This window comes from Mobula hypostoma, chromosome 2 (assembly GCF_963921235.1).
Source record: "Mobula hypostoma chromosome 2, sMobHyp1.1, whole genome shotgun sequence".
NCBI lineage: Eukaryota > Metazoa > Chordata > Chondrichthyes > Myliobatiformes > Myliobatidae > Mobula > Mobula hypostoma.
Window position 1 is genome coordinate 164,575,798 of NC_086098.1, and position 25,029 is coordinate 164,600,826.

Below are 25,029 nucleotides of genomic sequence, written 5' to 3' on the forward strand. Positions count from 1 at the left end.
ATTTACCCACTCCCTCCATCACTCTCTCCCTCACACTCCCTCACACACTCACCTACACTCTCCCTCACTATCTACCCACTGCCTCCCTCCCCCTCCCACACTCTCTCTCTATTTACCCACTCCCTCCTTCACTCTCTCCCTCACACTCCCTCACACACTCACCCACACTCTCCCTCACTATCTACCCACTCCCTCCCTCCCCCTCCCACACTCTCTCTCTATTTACCCACTCCCTCCTTCATTCGCTCCCTCACACTCCCACACACACTCACCTACACTCTATTTATCCACTCCCTCCTTCATTCGCTCCCTCACACTCCCACACACACTCACCTACACTCTATTTACCCACTCCCTCCTTCACTCTCTCTATTTACTCACTCCCTCCTTCACTCTCTCTCTCACACCCGCACACACTCACCTTCACTCTCTCTATTTACCCACTCCCTCCTTCACTCTCTCTATTTACTCACTCCCTCCTTCACTCTCTCCCTCACACTCCCACACACACTCACCTACACACTCGATTTACCCATTCCCTCCTTCACTCTATTTACCCACTCCCTCCTTCACTCTCTCTATTTACCCACTCCCTCCTTCACTCTCTCACACTCACACACACACTCACCTACACTCTCTCTATTTACCCACTCCCTCCTTCACTCTATTTACCCACTCCCTCCTTCACTCTCTCCCTCTCCCCACACACACTCATCTACACTCACTCTATTTACCCACTCCCTCCTTCACTCTCTCTCCCCTCCCACACACACACCTACACTCACTCTATTTACCCACTCCCTCCTTCACTCTCTCTATTTACCCACTCCCTCCTTCACTCTCTCCCTCAAACTTCCGCACACACTCACCTACACTCACTCTATTTACCCACTCCCTCCTTCACTCTCTCCCTCACTCCCACACACACTCACCCACACTCTCCCTCACTATCTACCCACTCCCTCCCTCCCCTCCCACACTCTCTCTCTATTTACCCACTCCCTCCTTCACTCTCTCTATTTACCCACTCCCTCCTTCACTCTCTCACACTCACACACACACTCACCTACACTCTCTCTATTTACCCACTCCCTCCTTCACTCTATTTACCCACTCCCTCCTTCACTCTCTCCCTCTCCCCACACACACTCATCTGCACTCACTCTATTTACCCACTCCCTCCTTCACTCTCTCTCCCCTCCCGCACACACTCACCTACACTCACTCTATTTACCCACTCCCTCCTTCACTCTCTCCCTCACTCCCACACACACTCACCCACACTCTCCCTCACTATCTACCCACTCCCTCCCTCCCCTCCCACACTCTCTCTCTATTTACCCACTCCCTCCTTCACTCTCTCCCCCCTCCCACACACACTCACCTACACACTCTCTCTCTATTTACCCACTCCCTCCTTCACTCTCTCCCTCACACTCCCACACACACTCATCTGCACTCACTCTATTTACCCACTCCCTCCTTCAATCTCTCTATTTACCCACTCCCTCCTTCACTCTCTCTCTCACACTCACACACACACTCACCTACACTCTCTCTATTTACCCACTCCCTCCTTCACTCTATTTACCCACTCCCTCCTTCACTCTCTCTCCCCTCCCGCACACACTCACCTACACTCACTCTATTTACCCACTCCCTCCTTCACTCTCTCCCTCACTCCCACACACACTCACCCACACTCTCCCTCACTATCTACCCACTCCCTCCCTCCCCTCCCACACTCTCTCTCTATTTACCCACTCCCTCCTTCACTCTCTCCCCCCTCCCACACACACTCACCTACACACTCTCTCTCTATTTACCCACTCCCTCCTTCACTCTCTCCCTCACACTCCCACACACACTCATCTGCACTCACTCTATTTACCCACTCCCTCCTTCAATCTCTCTATTTACCCACTCCCTCCTTCACTCTCTCTCTCACACTCACACACACACTCACCTACACTCTCTCTATTTACCCACTCCCTCCTTCACTCTATTTACCCACTCCCTCCTTCACTCTCTCCCTCTCCCCACACACACTCATCTGCACTCACTCTATTTACCCACTCCCTCCTTCAATCTCTCTATTTACCCACTCCCTCCTTCACTCTCACCCTCAAACTCCCACACACACTCATCTACACTCACTCTATTTACCCACTCCCTCGTTCACTCTCTCTCCCCTCCCACACACACTCACCTGCACACTCTCTCTCTATTTACCCACTCCCTCCCTCCCCCTCCCTCCCCCTCCCACACTCTCTCTCTCTATTTACCCACTCCCTCCTTCACTCTCTCCCACACACTCACCTACACTCCCTGTATTTACCCACTCCCTCCCTCCCCCTCCCACACTCTCTCTCTCTATTTACCCACTCCCCATACAGCCCCCGATATAGTTTACCCTCCCAGTAGGGGGCTCACTCCCCGTTCAGGTGGCGCGCCCCAGACCGGGAGCACCCGGTAGAGGAACCGTTATGAGTCCTCACCCCGGCCGGGGAGCCACCTTCCCCAACTCCCCGGGGACCGGCCCCAGCGTGTAAACCTCCCCGTCGGCCCGCAGCTCCCACCTCCTCTCAGCCCAGGGCGCCCTGCGGGGGTCCCGCCGCCTCTGGGTGGGGTTGGAACTGAGTGGCGCGGACAGAGCGGTGCGGATTGACACGCACCGACACCACCTCACACGCAAAGGCGGGGCGGAATTCAGCCCATCATCCCCTCTGCAAGCCCCTCTCCCCTCTGCCCGCTGCTGACCTGCCCGGTCGCAGAGATCCCACGCACTCTCATGGCTCATCGCCGGGCGGGCGAACGGGCGCCGGGCTCCTGTCACGACCGAAGCGCGGAAGCTCAAGGCCAGTTCCTGCTGCACCAGAAAAGCGAAAGCAAGAGACCAGGGCTCCGCCCAGGCTTCTCCCGTCAGTAGATCCAGCCGCTCCTGAAATCGGGGCTCCGAACCCTTCCTCACGGCCGGCAGACGCAGAACCAGCCGGTCTCCGCTGAACGTTGGCAGGGCGCGGTGCAGAGCTTTGCACCCGGGTCAGGAGGGACCTCTAAAAGTACAGTACAGGCCCTTCGGCCCACGATGTTGCGCTGAGATTTTAATCTACTTTGAGATCAATCCCTCCCATATAACCCTCCATTTTTCTATCATCCATGCGGCTAAACGTTTCTTAAATATCCACCACCACCCCGGCAGGTCATTTCACACACCCACCACTCTGTGTAAATAATTTACCTCTGACATCCCCCCATACATTCCTCCAATCACCTTAAAATTATGCCCCCGCCACCTGCTCTGTAGCTATTTCCACCCTGGGGAAAAGTCTCTGGCTAATTACTCGATCTATTCCTTTTATCATCTCCTACAGCTCTACCATGTCACCCCTCGTCCTCAATCACTCCAAAGAGAAATGGCCAATTCTCTCAGCCTTTCAGCAACTCTTCTTGTGCAGTTACTGTTCCTTATCCGCAGATGCTGCCTGACCCACTGGGTGTTTCCAGCTTAGATCAGATCAGAGCATGGATTCACTTGGAATGGATGAGTCCTCAGATAGGTGTGGGTGTCACCAACAGCCTGTCCTGCTCCAACTGCAAAAAATGCCACCGCCAGGGAAGCTCACCGAACATGTCAACTTCCTTATGAGGTTGAAGGGGGGAGGGAACTGTAGCATAGGAGTTAGCACAACGCATTATTCTCCCCGTGAGCACGCGAGTCTGCTGTCTATAGGGAGTGTACATTCTCCCTGTGACTACGTGAGTCTGTCTGTAGGGAGTGTATCTTCTCCCCGTGACCACACGAGTCTGTCTGTAGGGGGTTTACATTGTCCCCTTGACCACGCGAGTCTGCTGTCTATAGGGAGTGTACATTCTCCCTGTGACAACGCGAGTCTGTCTGTACGGAGTTTAAATTCTCCCCGTGACAATGTGAGTGTCTGTAGGAAGTGTACATTATCTCCATGACCACTTGAGTCTGTCTGTAGACAGTGTGCATTCCCCCCGTGACCATGCGAGTCTGTCTGTAGGGGGTTTACATTGTCCCAGTGACCACGCGAGTCTGCTGTCTATAGGGAGTGTACATTCTCCCTGTGACAACGCAAGTCTGTCTGTAGGGAGTGTACATTCTCCCTGTGACCACACGAGTCTGCTGTCTATAGGGAGTGTACATTCTGCCCATGACTACGCGAGTCTGCCGCCTGTTGGAAATGTACATTCTCCCCATAACCATGTGAGTCTGCCTGTAGGGAGAGTACATTCTCCCCGAGACCACGAGAGTCTGCTGCCTGTAGGGAGTGTACATTCTCCCTGTGACCACGTCAGTCTGTCTGTAGAGAGTGTACATTCTCCCCTTAAACACGCGACTCTGCTGTCTATACGGAGTGTACATTCTCCACGTGACCACGTGAGTCTGCTGTCTGTAGGGAGTGTACATTCTCCCTGTGACTACGTGAGTCTGTCTGTAGGGAGTGTATCTTCTCCCCGTGACCACATGAGTCTGTCTGTGGGAGTTTACATTCTCCCTGTGACCACCTCAGTCTGTCTGTAGGGAGTGTACATTCTCCCTGTGACTACGTGAGTCTGTCTGTAGGGAGTGTATCTTCTCCCCGTGACCACATGAGTCTGTCTGTGGGAGTTTACATTCTCCCTGTGACCACCTCAGTCTGTCTGTAGGGAGTGTACATTCTCCCTGTGACTACGTGAGTCTGTCTGTAGGGAGTGTATCTTCTCCCCGTGACCACATGAGTCTGTCTGTGGGAGTTTACATTCTCCCTGTGACCACCTCAGTCTGTCTGTAGGGAGTGTACATTCTACTCGTGACCACGCGCGTCTGCTGTCTATAGGGAGTGTACATTCTCTCCGTGACCATGCCAGTCTGCTGCCTGTTGGGAGTGTACATTCTCCCTGTGACAACGCGAGTCTGTCTGTAGTGAGTTTACATTCTCCCCGTGACCACGTGAGTGTCTGTAGGGAGTGTACATTCTCTCCATGACCACTTGAGTCTGTCTGTAGACAGTGTACATTCCCCCTGTGACCACGCGAGTCTGTCTGTAGGGACTGTACATTCTCCCTGTGACTACACAAGTCTGCTGTCTACAGGGAGTGTACATTCTGCCCATGACCACGCGAGTCTATATGTAGACAGTGTACATTCACCCCGTGACCACGCGAGTCTGTCTGTAGGGACTGTACATTCTCCTCGTGACCACGCGAGTCTGCTGTCCATAGGGAGTGTACATTCTGCCCATGACCACGCGAGCCTGCTGTCTATAGGGAGTGTACATTCTCTCCATGACCACTTGAGTCTGTCTGTAGACAGTGTACATTCTCCCTGTGACTACACGAGTCTGCTGCCTGTTGGGAATGTGCATTCTCCCCGTGACCACGCGAGTCGGCTGTCTATAGGGCGTGTACATTCTCCCCGTGACCACGCGAGTTAGTCTGTAGGGAGTTTACATTCTCCCCGTGACCACATTAGTCTGCTGCCTGGAGGGAGTTTACATTCTCCCGTTGACCACGTGAATCTGTCTGTAGGGAGTGTACATTCTCCGTGTGACAACGCGAGTCTGCTGCCGGTAGACAGTGTACATTCTGCCCGTGACCACAAGAGTCTGTCTGTAGGGAGTGTACATTCTCCCATTGTCCATGCAAGTCAGCCTGTACGGAGTATACATTCTCTCCGTGACCATGTGAGTCTGTCTGTAGGGAGTGTACATTCACCCCGTGACCACGTGACCCTGTCTGTAGGAAGTGTACATTCTCCCCCTTACCATGTGAGTCTGGCTGCAGGGAATGTACATTCTCCCCGTGAGCACGCGAGTCTGCTGTCTATTTGGAGGGTACATTCTGCCCGTGACCACGTGAGCCTGCTACCTGTAGGGAATGTACATACTCCACGTAACCACGTGAGTCTGCCTGTAGGGAGTGTACATTCTCCTCGAGGCCATGAGAGTCTGCCTGTAGGGAGTGTACATTCTGCCCGTAAGGACGATAATCTGCTAACTCTAGGGAGTGTACATTCTCCCCGTAACCACGTGAGTCTGCCTGTAGGGAATGTACATTCTCTCCGTAACCACGTGAGTCAGCCTGTAGGGAGTGTACATTCTCTCCGTGACCACGTGAGTCTGTCTGTAGGGGGTTTACATTCTCCCCGTGACCATGCGAGTCTATCTGTAGGGATTGTACATTCTCCACATGATTACACGAGTCTGCTGTCTATAGGGAGTGTACATCTCCCCGTGGCCTCGCAAGTCTGCTGTCTGTAGGGAGTGTATATTCTTCCCGTGACTACGTGAGTCTGCTATCTATAGAGAGTGTACATTCTCCCCGTGACCACGTGAGTCTGCCTTTAACGAATGTACATTCTCCCCGTGACCACGTGACTCTGGCTGTAGGGAGAGTACATTCTCTCCGTGACTACACGAGTCTGCTGTCTATAGGGAGAGTACATCCACCATGTGACCACGTGACCCTGTCTGTAGGAAGTGTACATTCTCCCCCTTACCATGTGAGTCTGGCTGCAGGGAATGTACATTCTCCCCGTGAGCACGCGAGTCTGCTGTCTATAGGGAGTGTACATTCTCCCTGTGACTACGTGAGTCTGTCTGTAGGGAGTGTATCTTCTCCCCGTGACCACACGAGTCTGTCTGTAGGGAGTTTACATTCTCCCTGTGACCATGTCAGTCTGTAGGGAGTGTGCATTCTCCCCGTGATCACGTGATCTGCTGTCTATAGGGAGGGTACATTCTGCCTGTGACCACGTGAGTCTGATGCCTGTAGGGAATGTACATTCTCCCCGTAACTATGTGAGTCTGCCTGTAGGGAGTGCACATTCTCCCCGTGACCACGATAGTCTGCTGTCTATAGGGACGGTACATTCTGCCCGTGACCACGTGAGTCTGCTGCCTGTAGGGAATGTACCTTCTCCCCGTAACCATGTGAGTCTGCCTGTAGGGAGTGTACATTCTCCCCGAGGCCGTGAGAGTCTGCCTGTAGGGAGTGTACATTCTCCCCATAAGGACGATAGTCTGCTAACTCTGGGGAGTGTACATTCTCCCCATGACCACGCGAGTCTGTGTCTATAGGGAGGGTACATTTTCCCCGTGACCATGAGAGTCTGCTGCCTGTAGGGAGTGTACATTCTCCCTGTGACCATGCAAGTTTGTCTGTTGAGAGTGTACATTCTCCCCATGACCACGCGAGTCTGTGTCTATAGGGAGGGTACATTTTCCCCGTGACCATGAGAGTCTGCTGCCTGTAGGGAGTGTACATTCTCCCTGTGACCATGCAAGTTTGTCTGTTGAGAGTGTACATTCTCCCCATGACCACGCGAGTCTGTGTCTATAGGGAGGGTACATTTTCCCCGTGACCATGAGAGTCTGCTGTCTGTAGGGAGTGTACATTCTCCCTGTGACTACGTGAGTCTGTCTGTAGGGAGTGTATCTACTCCCCGTGACCACACGAGTCTGTCTGTAGGGAGTTTACATTCTCCCTGTGACCATGTCAGTCTGTCTGTAGGGAGTGTACATTCTCCCTGTGACAACGCGAGTCTGCTGCCGGTAGACAGTGTACATTCTCCCTGTGACCACGAGAGTCTGTCTGTAGGGGGTTTACATCGTACCCGTGACCACGCGAGTCTGCTGTCTATAGGAACTGTACATTCTCCCTGTGACAACGCGAGTCTGTCTGTACGGAGTTTAAATTCTCCCCGTGACAATGTGAGTGTCTGTAGGGAGTGTACATTCTCTCCATGACTACTTGAGTCTGTCTGTAGACAGTGTACATTCCCCCCGGGACCACGCAAGTCTGTCTGTAGGGAGTGTACATTCTCCCTGTGACCACACGAGGCTGCTGTCTATAGGGAGTGTACATTCTCCCCGTGAGCACGCGAGTCTGTCTGTAGGGAGTTTACATTCTCCCCGTGACCATACTAGTCTGCTGCCTGGAGGGAATTCACATTCTCCCATTGACCACGTGAATTTGTCTGTAGGGAGTGTACATTCTCCCATTGACCACGTGAATCTGTCTGTAGGGAGTGTACATTCTCCCTGTGACAACGTGAGTCTGCTGACAGTAGACAGTGTACATTCTGCCCGTGACCACGAGAGTCTGTCTGTAGGGAGTGTACATTCTCGCCGTGACCACATGAGTCTGTCTGTAGGGAGTTTACATTCGCCCAGTGACCATGCGAGTCTATCTGCAGGGATTGTACATTCTCCACATGATCAGACGAGCCTGCTGTCCATAGGGAGTGTATATTCTCCCCGTGGCCTCACAAGTCTGCTGTCTGTAGGGAGTGTATATTCTTCCCGTGACTATGCGAGTCTGCTGTCTATAGAGAGTGTACATTCTCCCCGTGACCACGTGAGTCTGTCTGTAGCGAATTTACATTCTCCCCGTGACTACGCGAGTCTGCTGTCTATAGGGAGTGTACATTCACCCCGTGACCACGTGAGTCTGTCTGTAGCGAATTTACATTCTCCCCGTGACTACGCGAGTCTGCTGTCTATAGGGAGTGTACATTCACCCCGTGACCACGTGAGTCTGTCTGTAGCGAATTTACATTCTCCCCGTGACTACGCGAGTCTGCTGTCTATAGGGAGTGTACATTCTCCCCATGAGCACGCGAGTCTGCTGTCTATTTGGAGGGTACATTCTCCCCGTAACCATGTGAGTCTGCCTGTAGGGAGTGCACATTCTCCCCGTGGCCTCACAAGTCTGCTGTCTGTAGGGACGGTACATTCTGCCCGTGACCACAAGTGTCTGTCTGTAGGGAGTCTACATTCTCCCTGTGAGCATGCGAGTCAGTCTGCAGGGAGTGTACATTCGCTGCCTGAGCACGCGAGTCTGCTGCCTGTAGGGAGTTTCCGTTCTCCCCGTGATGACGCGAGTCTGTCTGTAGCGAGTTTACATTCTCCCCGTGACCACGTGGGTCTGCTAATGGTAGACAGTGTACATTCTCCCCTTATCCATGCAAGTCAGCCTGTAGGGAGTATACATTCTCTCCGTGACCACGTGAGTCTGTCTCTAGGGAGTTTACATTCGCCCCGTGACCATGCGAGTCTATCTGTAGGGATTGTACATTCTCCACATGACCACACAAGTCTGCTATCTGTAGGGAGAGTACATTCTCCCCGTGGCCTCGTGAGTCTACTGTCTGTAGGGAGTGTACATTCTCCCCATGACTACTCGAGTCTGCTGTCTATAGGGAGCGTACATTCTGCCCATGACCACGTGAGTTTGCCTGTAGGGAGTGTACATTCTCCCCGAGGCCACGAGAGTCTGCCTGTAGGGAGTTTACATTCTCCCTGTGACCATGTCAGTCTGTCTGTAGGGAGTGTACATTCTCCCTGTGACAACGCGAGTCTGCTGCCGGTAGACAGTGTACATTCTCCCTGTGACCACGAGAGTCTGTCTGTAGGGGGTTTACATTGTACCCGTGACCACGCGAGTCTGCTGTCTATAGGAACTGTACATTCTCCCTGTGACAACGCGAGTCTGTCTGTACGGAGTTTAAATTCTCCCCGTGACAATGTGAGTGTCTGTAGGGAGTGTACATTCTCTCCATGACTACTTGAGTCTGTCTGTAGACAGTGTACATTCCCCCCGGGACCACGCAAGTCTGTCTGTAGGGACTGTACATTCTCCCTGTGACCACACGAGGCTGCTGTCTATAGGGAGTGTACATTCTCCCCGTGAGCACGCGAGTCTGTCTGTAGGGAGTTCACATTCGCCAATTGACCACGTGAGTCTGCTGCCTGTAGAGAGTTTCCGTTCTCCCTGTGACCATGTGAGTCCATCTGTAGTGAGTTTACATTCTCCCTGTGACCACGTGTGTCTGCTAATGGCTGACAATGCACATTATCCCCTTGCCCATGCAAGTCAGGCTGTAGGGAGTGTAGATTCTCCCTGTGACTACATGAGTCTGTCTGTAGGGAGCGTACATTCTCCCCGTGACAACGCGAGTCTGCTGCCGGTAGACAGTGTACATTCTCCCCGTGACCACGAGAGTCTGTCTGTAGGGGGTTTACATTGTCCCGGTGACCATGCGAGTCTGCTGTCTATAGGGAGTGTACATTCTGCCCATGACCACGCGAGTCTATATGTAGACAGTGTACATTCACCCCGTGACCACGCGAGTCTGTCTGTAGGAAGTGTACATTCTCCCGCTTACCATGCGAGTCTGGCTGCAGGGAATGTACATTCTCCCCGTGAGCACACGAGTCTGCTGTCTATTTGGAGAGTACATTCTGCCTGTGACCACCATAGTCTGCTGTCTATAGGGAGGGTACATTCTGCCCGTGACCACGTGAGCCTGCTACCTGTAGGGAATGTACATACTCCACGTAACCACGTGAGTCTGCCTGTAGGGAGTGTACATTCTCCTCGAGGCCATGAGAGTCTGCCTGTAGGGAGTGTACATTCTGCCCGTAAGGACGATAATCTGCTAACTCTAGGGAGTGTACATTCTCCCCATGACCACGCGAGTCTGTTGTCTATAGGGAGCGTACATTCTGCCTGTGACCATGTGAGTCTGCTGCCTGTAGGAAATGTACATTCTCCCCGTAACCATGTGAGTATGCCTGTAGGGAGTGCACATTCTCCCCGTGACCACGATAGTCTGCTGTCTATAGGGACGGTACATTCTGCCCGTGACCACGTGAGTCTGCTGCCTGTAGGAAATGTACATTCTCCCCGTAACCATGTGAGTGTGCCTGTAGGGAGTGCACATTCTCCCCATGACCATGATAGTCTGTTTTCTATAGGCACAGTACATTCTGCCCGTGACCACATGAGTCTGCTGCCTGCAGGGAATGTACATTTTCCCCGTAACCACGTGAGTCTGCCTGTAGGGAGTGTACATTCTCCCCGTGACCATGATAGTCTGCCTGTAGGGAATGTACATTTTCCCCGTAACGACGTGAGTCTGCCTGTAGGGAGTGTACATTCTCCCTGAGGCCATGAGAGTCTGCCTGTAGGGAGTGTAGATTCTCCCTGAGACAACGCGAGTCTGCTGCCGGTAGACAGTGTACATTCTTCCTGTGACCGTGGGAGTCTGTAGGGAGTGTACATTCTCCTCGTGACAACGCGAGTCTATCTTTAGGGACTGTACATTCTCCCCGTGACCACTATAGTCTGCTGTCTATAGGGAGTGTACATTCTCCCTGTGACCATGCAAGTTTGTCTGTAGAGAGTTTACATTCTCCCCGTAACCACGCGTGTCTGTCTGCAGGGAGTTTACATTCTCCCCGTAACCACACTAGTCTGCTGCCTGTAGGGAGTTCACATTTGCCCATTGACCACGTGAGTCTGCTGCCTGTAGAGAGTTTCCGTTCTCCCTGTGACCATGTGAGTCCATCTGTAGCGAGTTTACATTCTCCCTGTGACCACGTGTGTCTGCTAATGGCAGACAATGCACATTATCCCCTTGCCCAAGCAAGTCAGGCTGTAGGGAGTGTACATTCTCCCTGAGGCCATGAGAGTCTGCCTGTAGGGAATGTACATCCTCCCTGTGACTTCATGAGTCTGTCTGTAGGGAGCGTACATTCTCCCCGTGACAACGCGAGTCTGCTGCTGGTAGACAGTGTACATTCTCCCTATGACCACGAGAGTCTGTCTGTAGAGGTATTACATTGTCCTGGTGACCACGCGAGTCTGCTCTCTATAGGGAGTGTAGATTCTCCCTGTGACAACGCGAGTCTGCCTGTAGGGAGTTTACATTCTCTCCATGACCACTTGAGTCTGTCTGTAGACAGTGTACATTCCCCCCGTGACCACGAGAGTCTGTCTGTAGGGACTGTACATTCTCCCTGTGACTACACGAGTTTGCTGTCTACAGGGAGTGTACATTCTGCCCATGACCACGCAAGTCTATATGCAGACAGTGTACATTCTCCCCGTGACCACGCGGGTCTGTCTGTAGGGAGTTTATATTCTGCCCGTGACCACACTAGTCTGCTGCCTGGAGGGAGTTCACATTCTCCCGTTGACCACGTGAATTTGTCTGTAGGGAGAGTACATTCTCCCGTTGACCACGTAAATCTGTCTGTAGGGAGTGTACATTCTCCCTGTGACAACGCGAGTCTGCTGCCGGTAGACAGTGTACATTCTGCCCGTGACCACAAGAGTCTGTCTGTAGGGAATGTACATTCTCCCATTGTCCATGCAAGTCAGCCTGTAGGGAGTGTACATTCACCCCGTGACCACGTGACCCTGTCTGTAGGAAGTGTACATTCTCCCTCTTACCATGCGAGTCTGGCTGCAGGGAATGTACGTTCTCCCCGTGAGCACGCGAGTCTGCTGTCTGTTTGGAGATTACATTCTGCCCGTGACTACCATAGTCTGCTGTCTATAGGGAGGGTACATTCTGCCCGTGACCACATGAGCCTGCTACCTGTAGGGAATGTACATACTCCACGTAACCACGTGAGTCTGCCTGTAGGGAGTGTACATTCTCCTTGAGGCCATGAGAGTCTGCCTGTAGGGAGTGTACATTCTGCCCGTAAGGACGATAATCTGCTAACTCTAGGGAGTGTACATTCTCCCCATGACCACGCGAGTCTGTTGTCTATAGGGACGGTACATTCTGCCCGTGACCACGTGAGTCTGCTGCCTGCAGGAAATGTACATTCTCCCCGTAACCGTGTGAGTCTGCCTGTAGGGAGTGTACATTCTCCTTGAGGCCATGAGAGTCTGCCTGTAGGGAGTGTACATTCTGCCCGTAAGGACGATAGTCTGTCTGTAAGAGACTAAATTCTCCCTGAGACAACGCGAGTCTGCTGCCGGTAGACAGTGTACATTCTTCCTGTGACCGTGGGAGTCTGTAGGGAGTGTACATTCTCCTCGTGACAACGCGAGTCTATCTTTAGGGACTGTACATTCTCCCCGTGACCACTATAGTCTGCTGTCTATAGGGAGTGTACATTCTCCCTGTGACCATGCAAGTTTGTCTGTAGAGAGTTTACATTCTCCCCGTAACCACGCGAGTCTGTCTGCAGGGAGTTTACATTCTCCCCGTAACCACACTAGTCTGCTGCCTGTAGGGAGTTCACATTTGCCCATTGACCACGTGAGTCTGCTGCCTGTAGAGAGTTTCCGTTCTCCCTGTGACCATGTGAGTCCATCTGTAGCGAGTTTACATTCTCCCTGTGACCACGTGTGTCTGCTAATGGCAGACAATGCACATTATCCCCTTGCCCAAGCAAGTCAGGCTGTAGGGAGTGTACATTCTCCCTGAGGCCATGAGAGTCTGCCTGTAGGGAATGTACATCCTCCCTGTGACTTCATGAGTCTGTCTGTAGGGAGCGTACATTCTCCCCGTGACAACGCGAGTCTGCTGCCGGTAGACAGTGTACATTCTCCCTGTGACCACGAGAGTCTGTCTGTAGAGGTTTTACATTGTCCTGGTGACCACGCGAGTCTGCTCTCTATAGGGAGTGTAGATTCTCCCTGTGACAACGCGAGTCTGCCTGTAGGGAGTTTACATTCTCCCCGTGACCACGTGAGTGTCTGTAGGGAGTGTACATTCTTTCCATGACCACTTGAGTCTGTCTGTAGACAGTGTACATTCCCCCCGTGACCACGAGAGTCTGTCTGTAGGGACTGTACATTCTCCCTGTGACTACACGAGTCTGCTGTCTACAGGGAGTGTACATTCTGCCCATGACCACGCGAGTCTATATGTAGGGAGTTTATATTCTGCCCGTGACCACACTAGTCTGCTGCCTGGAGGGAGTTCACATTCTCCCGCTGACCACGTGAATTTGTCTGTAGGGAGAGTACATTCTCCCGTTGACCACGTGAATCTGTCTGTAGGGAGTGTACATTCTCCCTGTGACAACGCGAGTCTGCTGCCGGTAGACAGTGTACATTCTCTCCATGACCACGAGAGTCTGTCTGTAGGGAATGTACATTCCCCCATTGTCCATGCAAGTCTGTCTGTAGGGAGTTTACATTCACCCCGTGACCATGCGAGTCTATCTGTAGGGATTGTACATTCTCCACATGACCACATGAGTCTGTCTGTAGGGAGTGTACATTCTCCCATTGTCCATGCAAGTCTGTCTGTAGGGACTGTACATTCTCCCTGTGACTACATGAGTCTGCTGTCTACAGGGAGTGTACATTCTGCCCATGACCACGCGAGTCTATATGTAGACAGTGTACATTCTCCCCGTGACCACGCGAGTCTGTCTGTAGGGAGTTTATATTCTGCCCGTGACCACGCGAGTCTATATGTCGACAGTGTACATTCTCCTCGTGACCATGATAGTCTGCTGTCTATAGGGTCGGTGCATTCTGCCCGTGACCACGTGAGTCTGCTGCCTGTAGGGAATGTATATTTTCCCCGTAACCACGTGAGTCTGCCTGTTGGGAGTGTACATTCTCCCTGAGGCCATGAGAGTCTGCCTGTAGGGAGTGTACATTCTGCCCGTAAGGACGATAGTCTGCTAACTCTAGGGAGTGTAGATTCTCCCTGAGACAACGCGAGTCTGCTGCCGGTAGACAGTGTACATTCTTCCTGTGACCGTGGGAGTCTGTAGGGAGTGTACATTCTCCCTGTGACCATGCAAGTTTGTCTGTAGAGAGTTTACATTCTCCCCGTGAACACGCGAGTCTGTCTGTAGGGAGTTTACATTCTCCCCGTAACCACACTAGTCTGCTGCCTGTAGGGAGTTCACATTCTCCTATTGACCACGTGAGTCTGCTGCCTGTAGGGAGTTTCCGTTCTCCCCGTTACCATGTGAGTCCGTCTGTAGCGAGTTTACATTCTCCCTGTGACCACGTGTGTCTGCTAATGGCAGACAATGCACATTATCCCCTTGTCCATGCAAGTCAGGCTGTAGGGAGTGTACATTCTCCCTGAGGCCATGAGAGTCTGCCTGTAGGGAATGTACATTCTCTCTGTGACTTCAGGAGTCTGTCTGTAGGGAGCGTACATTCTCCCCGTGACAACGCGAGTCTGCTGCCGGTAGACAGTGTACATTCTCCCCGTGACCACGAGAGTCTGTCTGTAGGGGGTTTACATTGTTCCGGTGACCATGCGTGTCTGCTGTCTATAGGGAGTGTAGATTCTCCCTGTGACAACGCGAGTCTGCCTGTAGGGAGTTTACATTCTCCCCGTGACCACGTGAGTGTCTGTAGGGAGTGTACATTCTCTCCATGACCACTTGAGTCTGTCTGTAGACAGTGTACATTCCCCCCGTGACCACGAGAGTCTGTCTGTAGGGACTGTACATTCTCCCTGTGACTACACGAGTCTGCTGTCTACAGGGAGTGTACATTCTGCCCATGACCACGCGAGTCTATATGTCGACAGTGTACATTCTCCTCGTGACCACGCGAGTCTATCTGTAGGGACTGTACATTCTCCCCGTGACCACTATAGTCTGCTGTCTATAGGGAGTGTACATTCTCCCCGTGACCATGCGAGTCTGTCTGTAGGGAGTTTATATTCTGCCCGTGACCTCACTAGTCTGCTGCCTGGAGGGAGTTCACATTCTCCCGTTGACCACGTGAATCTGTCTGTAGGGAGTGTACATTCTCCCGTTGACCACGTGAATCTTTCTGTAGGGAGCGTACATTCTCCCTGTGACAACGCGAGTCTGCTGCCGGTAGACAGTGTACATTCTGCCCGTGACCACAAGAGTCTGTCTGTAGGGAATGTACATTCTCCCATTGTCCATGCAAGTCAGCCTGTAGGGAGTGTACATTCACCCCGTGACCACGTGACCCTGTCTGTAGGAAGTGTACATTCTCCCTCTTACCATGCAAGTCTGGCTGCAGGGAATGTACATTCACCCCGTGAGCACACGAGTCTGCTGTCTATTTGGAGGGTACATTCTGCCCGTGACCACCATAGTCTGCTGTCTATAGGGAGGGTACATTCTGCCCGTGACCACGTGAGCCTGCTGCCTGTAGGGAATGTACATTCTCCCCGTTACCACGTGAGTCTGCCTGTAGGGAGTGTATATTCTGCCCGTAAGGACGATAGTCTGCTAACTCTAGGGAGTGTACATTCTCCCCATGACCACGCGAGTCTGTTGTCTATAGGGAGGGTACATTCTGCCTGTGACCATGTGAGTCTGCTGCCTGTAGGAAATGTACATTCTCCCCGTAACCATGTGAGTGCCTGTAGGGAGTGCACATTCTCCCCGTGACCACGATAGTCTGCTGTCTATAGGGACGGTACATTCTGCCTGTGACCACGTGAGTCTGCTGCCTGTAGGGAATGTACATTTTCCCCGTAACCACGTGAGTCTGCCTGTAGGGAGTGTACATTCTCCCCGAGGCCATGAGAGTCTGCCTGTAGGGAGTGTAGATACTCCCTGAGACAACGCGAGTCTGCTGCCGGTAGACAGTGTACATTCTTCCTGTGATCGTGGGAGTCTGTAGGGAGTGTACATTCTCCTCGTGACCACGCTAGTCTATCTGTAGGGACTGTACATTCCCCCGTGACCACTATAGTCTGCTGTCTATAGGGAGTGTACATTCTCCCTGTGACCATGCAAGTTTGTCTGTAGAGAGTTTACATTCTCCCCGTGACCACGCGAGTCTGTCTGTAGGGAGTTTCCGTTCTCCCCGTGACCATGTGAGTCCGTCTATAGCGAGTTTACATTCTCCCTGTGACCACGTGTGTCTGCTAATGGCAGACAATGCACATTATCCCCTTGTCCATGCAAGTCAGGCTGTAGGGTGTGTACATTCTCCCTGAGGCCATGAGAGTCTCCCTGTAGGGAATGTACATTCTCCCTGTGACTACATGAGTCTGTCTGTAGGGAGCGTACATTCTCCCCGTGACAACGAGAGTCTGTCTGTAGGGGGTTTACATTGTCCCGGTGACCATGCGAGTCTGCTGTCTATAGGGAGTGTAGAATCTCCCTGTGACAACGCGAGTCTGCCTGTAGGGAGTTTACATTCTCCCCGTGACCACGTGAGTGTCTGTAGGGAGTGTACATTCTCCCCGTGACAATGCGAGTCTGCTGCTGGTAGACAGTGTACATTCTGCCCGTGACCACGAGAGTCTGTCTGTAGGGAGTCTACATTCTCCCTGTGAGCATGCGAGTCAGTCTGTAGGGAGTGTACATTCGCTGCCTGAGCACACGAGTCTGCTGCCTGTAGAGAGTTTCCATTCTCCCCGTGACCACGTGTGTCTGCTAATGTTAGACAGTGTACATTCTCCCCTTGTCCATGCAAGTCAGCCTGCAGGGAGTATACATTCTCTCCGTGACCACGTGAGTCTGTCTCTAGGGAGTTTACATTCGCCCCGTGACCATGCGAGTCTATCTGTAGGGATTGTACATTCTCCACATGACCACACGAGTCTGCTATCTGTAGGGAGTGTACATTCTCCCCGTGGCCTCGTGAGTCTGCTGTCTGTAGGGAGTGTACATTCTCCCCATGACTACTCGAGTCTGCTGTCTATAGGGAGCGTACATTCTGCCCATGACCACGTGAGTCTGCTGCCTGTAGGGAATGTACATTCTCCCCATAACCACGTGAGTCTGCCTGTAGGGAGTGTACATTCTCCCCGAGGCCACGAGAGTCTGCCTGTAGAGAGTGTACATTCTCCCCGTAATGACGATAACCTGCTAACTCTAGCGAGTGTACATTCTTCCCATGACCACGCGAGTCTGCTGTCTATAGGGACTGTACATTCTACCCGTGACCATTCGAGTCTGCCTGTAGGGAGTGTCAGTTCTCACCATGAACACGTGAGTCTGCCTATAGACAGTGCACATTCTCCCCGTGACCACGGTAGTCTGCTGTCTATAGGGACTGTATATTTCACTGTGACCACATGAGTCTGTCTGTAGACAGTGTACATTTTCCCCGTAGCCACGTGAGTCTGTCTGTAGGAGAGTATATTCTCCCCGTGAACATGCGATTCTGCTGCCTGTAGGGGATGTACATTCTCCCCGTGTCCAAGTGAGTCTGCCTGCAGGAAGTGTACATTCTCCCTGTGACCACGATAGTTTTCTGTCTATAGTGATTGTACATGTCGCTGTGACCACGCGAGTCTGTCTGTAGACAGTGTATATTCTACCGGTAACCACGCGAGTCTGACTGTAGGAGATTACATTCTTCCCGTGACCACGTCAGTCTGTCTGTAGGGAGTATACATTCTCCCCGTGACCACGTCAGTCTGTCTGTAGGGAGTGTACATTCTCCCAATTACCACGCGAGTCTATCTGTAGAGAGTGTGCATTTTCCCCACGACCATGAGAGTCTGCTGCCTGTAGGGAGTGTACATTCTCCCCGTGACCACGTGAGTCTGTCTGTAGGGTGTTTACATTCTCCCCGTACCCACACTAGTCTACTGCCTGTAGGGAGTTCACATTCTCCCATTGACCACACGAGTCTGCTGCCTGTAGGTTGTCTCCGTTCTCCCCGTGACCATGTGAGTCCGTCTGTAGCGAGTTTACATTCTCCCTGTGACCACGTGAGTCTGCTAATGGTAGACACTGTACATTCTCCCATTGTCCATGCAAGTCAGGCTGTAGGGAGTGTACATTCTGCCCGAGACCATGGGATTCTGCTGCCTGTAGGGAAAGTACATTCTCCCCATGACCACGTGAGTCTGCTGCAGGGAGTGTACATCCTCCCTGTGACCACACGAGTCTATATGTAGACAGTGTACGTTCTCCCCGTGCCCACGTGAGTCTGTCTGTAGGGAGTTTACATTCGCCCCGTGACCATGCGAGTCTGTCTGTAGGGAGTTTACATTCGCCCCGTGACCATGCGAGTCTGTCTGTAGGGAGTTTACATTCGCCCCGTGACCACGCGAGTCTGTCTGTAGGGAGTTTACATTCTCCCTGTGACCACACTAATCTGCTGCCTGGAGGGAGTTCACATTCTCCTGTTGACCACGTGAATCTGTCTGTAGGGAGTGTACATTCTCCCTGTGACAACGTGAGTCTGCTGCCGGTAGACAGTGTACATTCTGCCCGTGACTACGAGATGCTGTCTGTAGGGAGTCTACATTCTCCCCGTGAGCACTCGAGTCAGTCTGTAGGGGGTGTACATTCACTGCCTGAGCATGCGAGTCTGCTACCTGTAGGGAGTTTCCGTTCTCCCTGTGACCATGCGAGTCTGTCTGTAGCGAGTTTACATTCTCCCCGTGACCACGTGAGTCTGCTAATGGTAGACAGTGTACATTCTCCCCTTGTCCATGCAAGTTAGCCTGTAAGGAGTGTACATTCTCTCCGTGACCACGCAAGTCTGTCTGTAGGGATTGTACATTCTCCACATGACCACACGAGTCTGCTGTCTACAGGGAGTGTACATTCTCCCCGTGACCTCGCGAGTCTGCTGTCTGTAGGGAGTGTACATTCTGCCCGTGACTACGCGAGTCTGCTGTCTATAGGGAGGGTACGTTCTGCCCGTGACCATGTGAGTCTGCTGCCTGTAGGGAATGTACATTCTCCCCATAACCATGTGAGTCTGCCTTTAGGGAGTGCACATTCTCCCCGTGACTACGCGAGTCTGCTGTCTATAGGGAGTGTAAATTCTCCCTGTGACCATGCGAGTCTGATGCCTGTAGGGAATGTACATTCTCCCCGTGACCATGACAGTCTGCCTGTAGGCAGTGTCAGTTCTCACCATGAACACGTGAGTCTGCCTGTAGACAGTGTACATTCTACCGGTAACCACGCGAGTCTGACTGTAGGAGAGTACATTCTGCCCGTGAGCACGCGAGTCAGTCTGTAGGGAGTGTACATTCGCTGCCTGAGCACACGAGTCTGCTGCCTGTAGGGAGTTTCCATTCTCCCTGTGACCACGCGAGTCTGTCTGTAGCGAGTTTACATTCTCCCCGTGACCACGTGTGTCTGCTAATGGTAGACAGTGTACATTCTCCCCTTGTCCATGCAAGTCAGCCTGTAGGGAGTATACATTCTCTTCGTGACCACGTGAGTCTGTCTCTAGGGAGTTTACATTCACCCCGTGACCATGCGAGTCTATCTGTAGGGATTGTACATTCTCCACATGACCACACGAGTCTGCTATCTGTAGGGAGTGTACATTCTCCCCATGACCACGCGAGTCTGTCTGTAGGGCGTGTACATTCTCCCCGTGTCCACGTCAGTCTGCCTGTAGGGAGTGTACATTCTCCCTGAGACAACGCGAGTTTGCTGCCGGTAGACAGTGTACATTCTCCCCATGACCACGCGAGTCTATCTGTAGGGGGTTTACATTCTCCCCATGACCACGCGAGTCTATCTGTAGGGGGTTTACATTCTCCCCATGACCACGCGAGTCTATCTGTAGGGAGTGTACATTTTCCCCGTGACCATGAGAGTCTGCTGCCTGTAGGGAGTGTACATTCTCCCGATGACCACGCGAGTCTGTCTGTAGGGAGTTTACATTCTCCCTGTAACCACACTAGTCTGCTGCCTGTAGGTAGTCTCCGTTCTCCCCGTGACCATGTGAGTCCGTCTGTAGCGAGTTTACATTCTCCCTGTGACCACGTGAGTCTGCTAATGGTAGACACTGTACATTCTCCCATTGTCCATTCAAGTCAGGCTGTAGGGATTGTACATTCTGCCCGAGACCATGGGAGTCTGCTGCCTGTAGGGAAAGTACGTTCTCCCCATGACCACGTGAGTCTGCTGCAGGGCGTGTACATTCTCCCTGTGACCACAGGAGTCTATATGTAGACAGTGTACGTTCTCCCCGTGCCCACGTGAGTCTGTCTGTAGGGAGTTTACATTCGCCCCGTGACCATGTGAGTCTATCTGTAGGGAGTTTACATTCTCCCCGTGACCACGTGAGTCTGTCTGTAGGGAGTTTACATTCTCCCTGTGACCACACTAATCTGCTGCCTGGAGGGAGTTCACATTCTCCCGTTGACCACGTGAATCTGTCTGTAGGGAGTGTACATTCTCTCTGTGACCACGCGAGTCTGTCTGTAGGGATCGTACATTCTCCACATGACCACATGAGTCTGCTGTCTACAGGGAGTGTACATTCTCCCCGTGGCCTCGCGAGTCTGCTGTCTGTAGGGAGTGTACATTCTGCCCGTGACCATGCGAGTCTGTCTGCAGAGAGTTTACATTCTCCCCGTGACCACGCAAGTCTCTCTGTAGGGAATGTACATTCTCCCCATAACCACGTGAGTCTGCCTGTAGGGAGTATACATGCTCCCCGATGCCACGAGAGTCTGCCTGTAGGGAGTGTACATTCTCCCTGAGACAACGCGAGTTTGCTGCCGGTAGACAGTGTGCATTTTCCCCGTGACCACGCGAGTCTGTCTGTAGGGAGTTTACATTCTCCCTGTAACCACACTAGTCTGCTGCCTGTAGGTTGTCTCCGTTCTCCCCGTGACCATGTGAGTCCGTCTGTAGCGAGTTTACATTCTCCCTGTGACCACGTGAGTCTGCTAATGGTAGACCCTGTACATTCTCCCATTGTCCATGCAAGTCAGGCTGTAGGGAGTTTACATTCTGCCCGAGACCATGGGAGTCTGCTGCCTGTAGGGAAAGTACGTTCTCCCCATGACCACGTGAGTCTGCTGCAGGGCGTGTACATTCTCCCTGTGACCACAGGAGTCTATATGTAGACAGTGTACGTTCTCCCCGTGCCCACGTGAGTCTGTCTGTAGGGAGTTTACATTCGCCCCGTGACCATGCGAGTCTATCTGTAGGGAGTTTACATTCTCCCCGTGACCACACGAGTCTGTCTGTAGCGAGTTTACATTCTCCCCGTGACCACGTGTGTCTGCTAATGGTAGACAGTGTACATTCTCCCCTTGTCGATGCAAGTCAGCCTGTAGGGAGTATACATTCTCTCCGTGACCACGTGAGTCTGTCTCTAGGGAGTTTACATTCTCCCCGTGACCATGCGAGTCTATCTGTAGGGATTGTACATTCTCCACATGATCACACGAGTCTGCTGTCTATAGGGAGTGTACATTCTCCCCGTGACTACGCGAGTCTGCTGTCTATAGGGAGGGTACATTCTGCCCATGACCACGTGAGTCTGCTGTCTACAGGGAGTGTACATTCTCCCCATGGCCTCGCGAGTCTGCTGTCTGCAGGGAGTGTACATTCTCCCCGTGACTACGCGAGTCTGCTGTCTATAGGGAGGGTACATTCTGCCCATGACCACGTGAGTCTGCTGCCTGTAGGGAATGTACATTCTCCCCGTAACCATGTGAGTCTGCCTGTAGGGAGTGCACATTCTCCCCGTGACTACGCGAGTCTGCTGCATGTAGGGAATGTACATTCTCCCCTGACTGCGTGAGTCTGCCTGTAGGGGATGTACATTCTCCCCGTGTCCAAGTGAGTCTGCCTGCAGGAAGTGTACATTCTCCCTGTGACCACGATAGTCTGTTGTCTATAGCGATTGTACATGTCGCTGTGACCACGCGAGTCTGTCTGTAGACAGTGTACATTCTACCGGTAACCACGCGAATCTGACTGTAGGAGAGTACATTCTCCCCGTAACCACACGAGTCTGTCTGTAGGGAGTGTTCATTCTCCCCGTGACCACGCGAGTCTGCTGTCTACAGGGAGTGTTCATTGTCCCCGTGACCACGTCAGTCTGTCTGCACGGAGTGTACATTCTGCCCGTGACTACGCCAGTCTGCTGCCAGTAGACATGGTTCATTCTCCCTGTGACCATTTGACTCTGTCTATAGGGAGTGTACATTCTCTCGGTGACCACGCGAGTCTGTCTGTAGCAGGTGGACATTCTCCCCGTGACCATGGGAGACTGTCTGTAGTGAGTGTACTTTCACCCCGTTACCACGCGAGTCTGTACGGTTTGTACATTCTCCCCGTGACCACACGAGTCTGCTGTCTATAGGGAGTGTACATTCTCCCCGTGACAACGCGAATCTGCTGTCTATAGGGAATGTACATTCTCTCCGTGACCATGAGCGTCTCTTTGTAGGGGGTTTACATTCTCCCCGTGACCACGTGACTCTGTATATAGGGAGTGTACATTCTCCCCATGACCACACGAGTCTATCTGTAGGGAGTGTACATTCTCTCCATGACCACGTGAGTCTGTCTGTAGCGAGTTTACATTCTCCCCGTGACCATGGGAGTCTGTCTGTGGAGAGTGTACATTCTCCCCGTGACAACGCGAGTCTGCTGTCTATAGGGAGTTTACATTCTGCCCATGACCACGCGAGTCTGCTGTATATAGGGAGTGTACATTCTCACCGTGACAACGCGAGTCTGCTGTCTATAGGGAGTTTACATTCTGCCCATGACCACGCGAGTCTGCTGTATATAGGGAGTGTACATTCTCCCCGTGACCACGCGAGTCTACTCTCTATAGGGAACGTACATTCTCCCCGTGACCACGAGTGTCTGTCTGTAGGGTTTGTACATTCTCCCACTGACCACAAGAGTCTGTCTGTAGGCAGAGTACTTTCTCTCCGTGATGAGCAAGTCTCCTACCTGTAGGAAGTTTACATTCTCTCGTGACCACATGAGTCTGTCTGCAGGGAGTGTACATTCTCCCCGTGACCACATGAGTCCGTCTGTAGGGAGTGTACATTCTCCCCGTGACCACACGAGTATGTCTGTAGGGAGTGTACATTCTCCCCCTGACCACGCAAGTCTCTCTTCAGGGAGTACATTCTCCCCGTGACCACGCGAGTCCGCTGTCTAATGGGAGTTTACATTGGCCATGTGACCATTCGAGTCTGTCTGTAGGGAGTGTACATTCTCCCCGTGACCACGCGGGTCTGCTGTCTAACGGGAGTTTACATTCGCCCCGTGACCATTCGAGTCTCTCTGTAGGGAGTGTACATTCCCCCCATGACCATGCAAGTCAGCCTGTAGGGAGTGTACATTCTCTCCGTGACTACGCGAGTCTGTCTGAAGCGAGTTTACATTCTCCCCATGGCCACGGGAGTCTGTCTGTAGAGAGTGTAATTTCACCCCGTTACCACGCGAGTCTGTCTGTAGGGCTTTTACATTCTCCCCCTGACCACACGAGTCTGCTGTCTATAGGGAGTGTACATACTCCCCGTGACTACACGAGTCTACTGTCTATAGGGAGTGTACATTCTCCACTGACCACGCGAGTCTGTCTTTGGAGAGTGTACGTTCTCCCCGTGACCACATGAGTCTGTCTGTAGGGAGTGAACTTTCTCCCCGTGACCACATGAGTATGTCTGTAGGGAGTGTACATTCTCCCCCTGACCACGCAAGTCTCTCTTCAGGGAGTGTACATTCTCCCCGTGACCACGTGAGTCTGCTGTCTAATGGGAGTTTACATTCGCCCCATGACCATTCGAGTCTCTCTGTAGGGAGTGTACATTCCCCCCATGACCATGCGAGTCTGTCTTTAGGGAGTCCACATTCTCCCTGTGGCCACGCGAGTCTGCTGTCTATAGGGAGTCTACATTCTCGCTGTGACGACACGAGTCTGTCTGTATACAGTGTAGATTCTCCATGTAACCACGTAAGTCTGCCTGTAGGGAGTGTACATTCTACCCATGACCACGTGTGTCTCTCTAGGGAATTTACATTTTCCCCGTGACCACGCGAGTCTTCTGCCTGTAAGGACTTTACATTCTCCCCGTGACTACGTGAGTCTTTCTGTAGGGAGTGTACATTCTCTCTGTTACCACGTGTGTCTGCCTGTAGGGCCTTTACATTCTCCCCGTGACCACGTGAGTCTGTCTGTAGGGAGTGTACATTCTCCCAGTGACCATGTGAGTCTACCTGTAGGGAGTGTACATTCTACCCGTGACCACAATAGTCTGCTGTCTATAGGGAGTGTATATTCTCCCCGTGACCACGTGAGTCTGTCTGTAGGGAGTGGACTTTCTCTCCGTGACCACGCAAGTCTCTCTGTAGGGAGTGTACATTCCCCCCGTGACCACGCGAGTCTGTCTTTAGGGAGTCCAGATTCTCCCCGTGACCACGCGAGTTGCTGTCTATTTGGAGTCTATATTCTTGCTGTGACGATGCGAGTCTGTCTGTTAACAGTATACATTCTCCGCGTAACCACGTGAGTCTGCCTGTAGCAAGTGTACATTCTACACGTGACCACACGATTCTGTCTGTA

The 25,029-nt window shown here is 52.4% G+C and overlaps 1 protein-coding gene across 1 annotated transcript in view; it reads right to left on the bottom strand.

Annotated features, from left to right (window-relative positions):
• LOC134342635 (DENN domain-containing protein 3-like) overlaps nt 1-2,953 on the bottom strand; it is a 182,460-nt gene extending 179,507 nt beyond the window's left edge. The window contains exon 1 of the mRNA XM_063040994.1: nt 2,761-2,953. Coding sequence (XP_062897064.1) covers nt 2,761-2,800 — 40 coding nt within the window. The 5' untranslated portion in view covers nt 2,801-2,953. The remainder of the gene's footprint in view (nt 1-2,760) is intronic.
• Nucleotides 2,954-25,029: the final 22,076 nt, after the last annotated feature.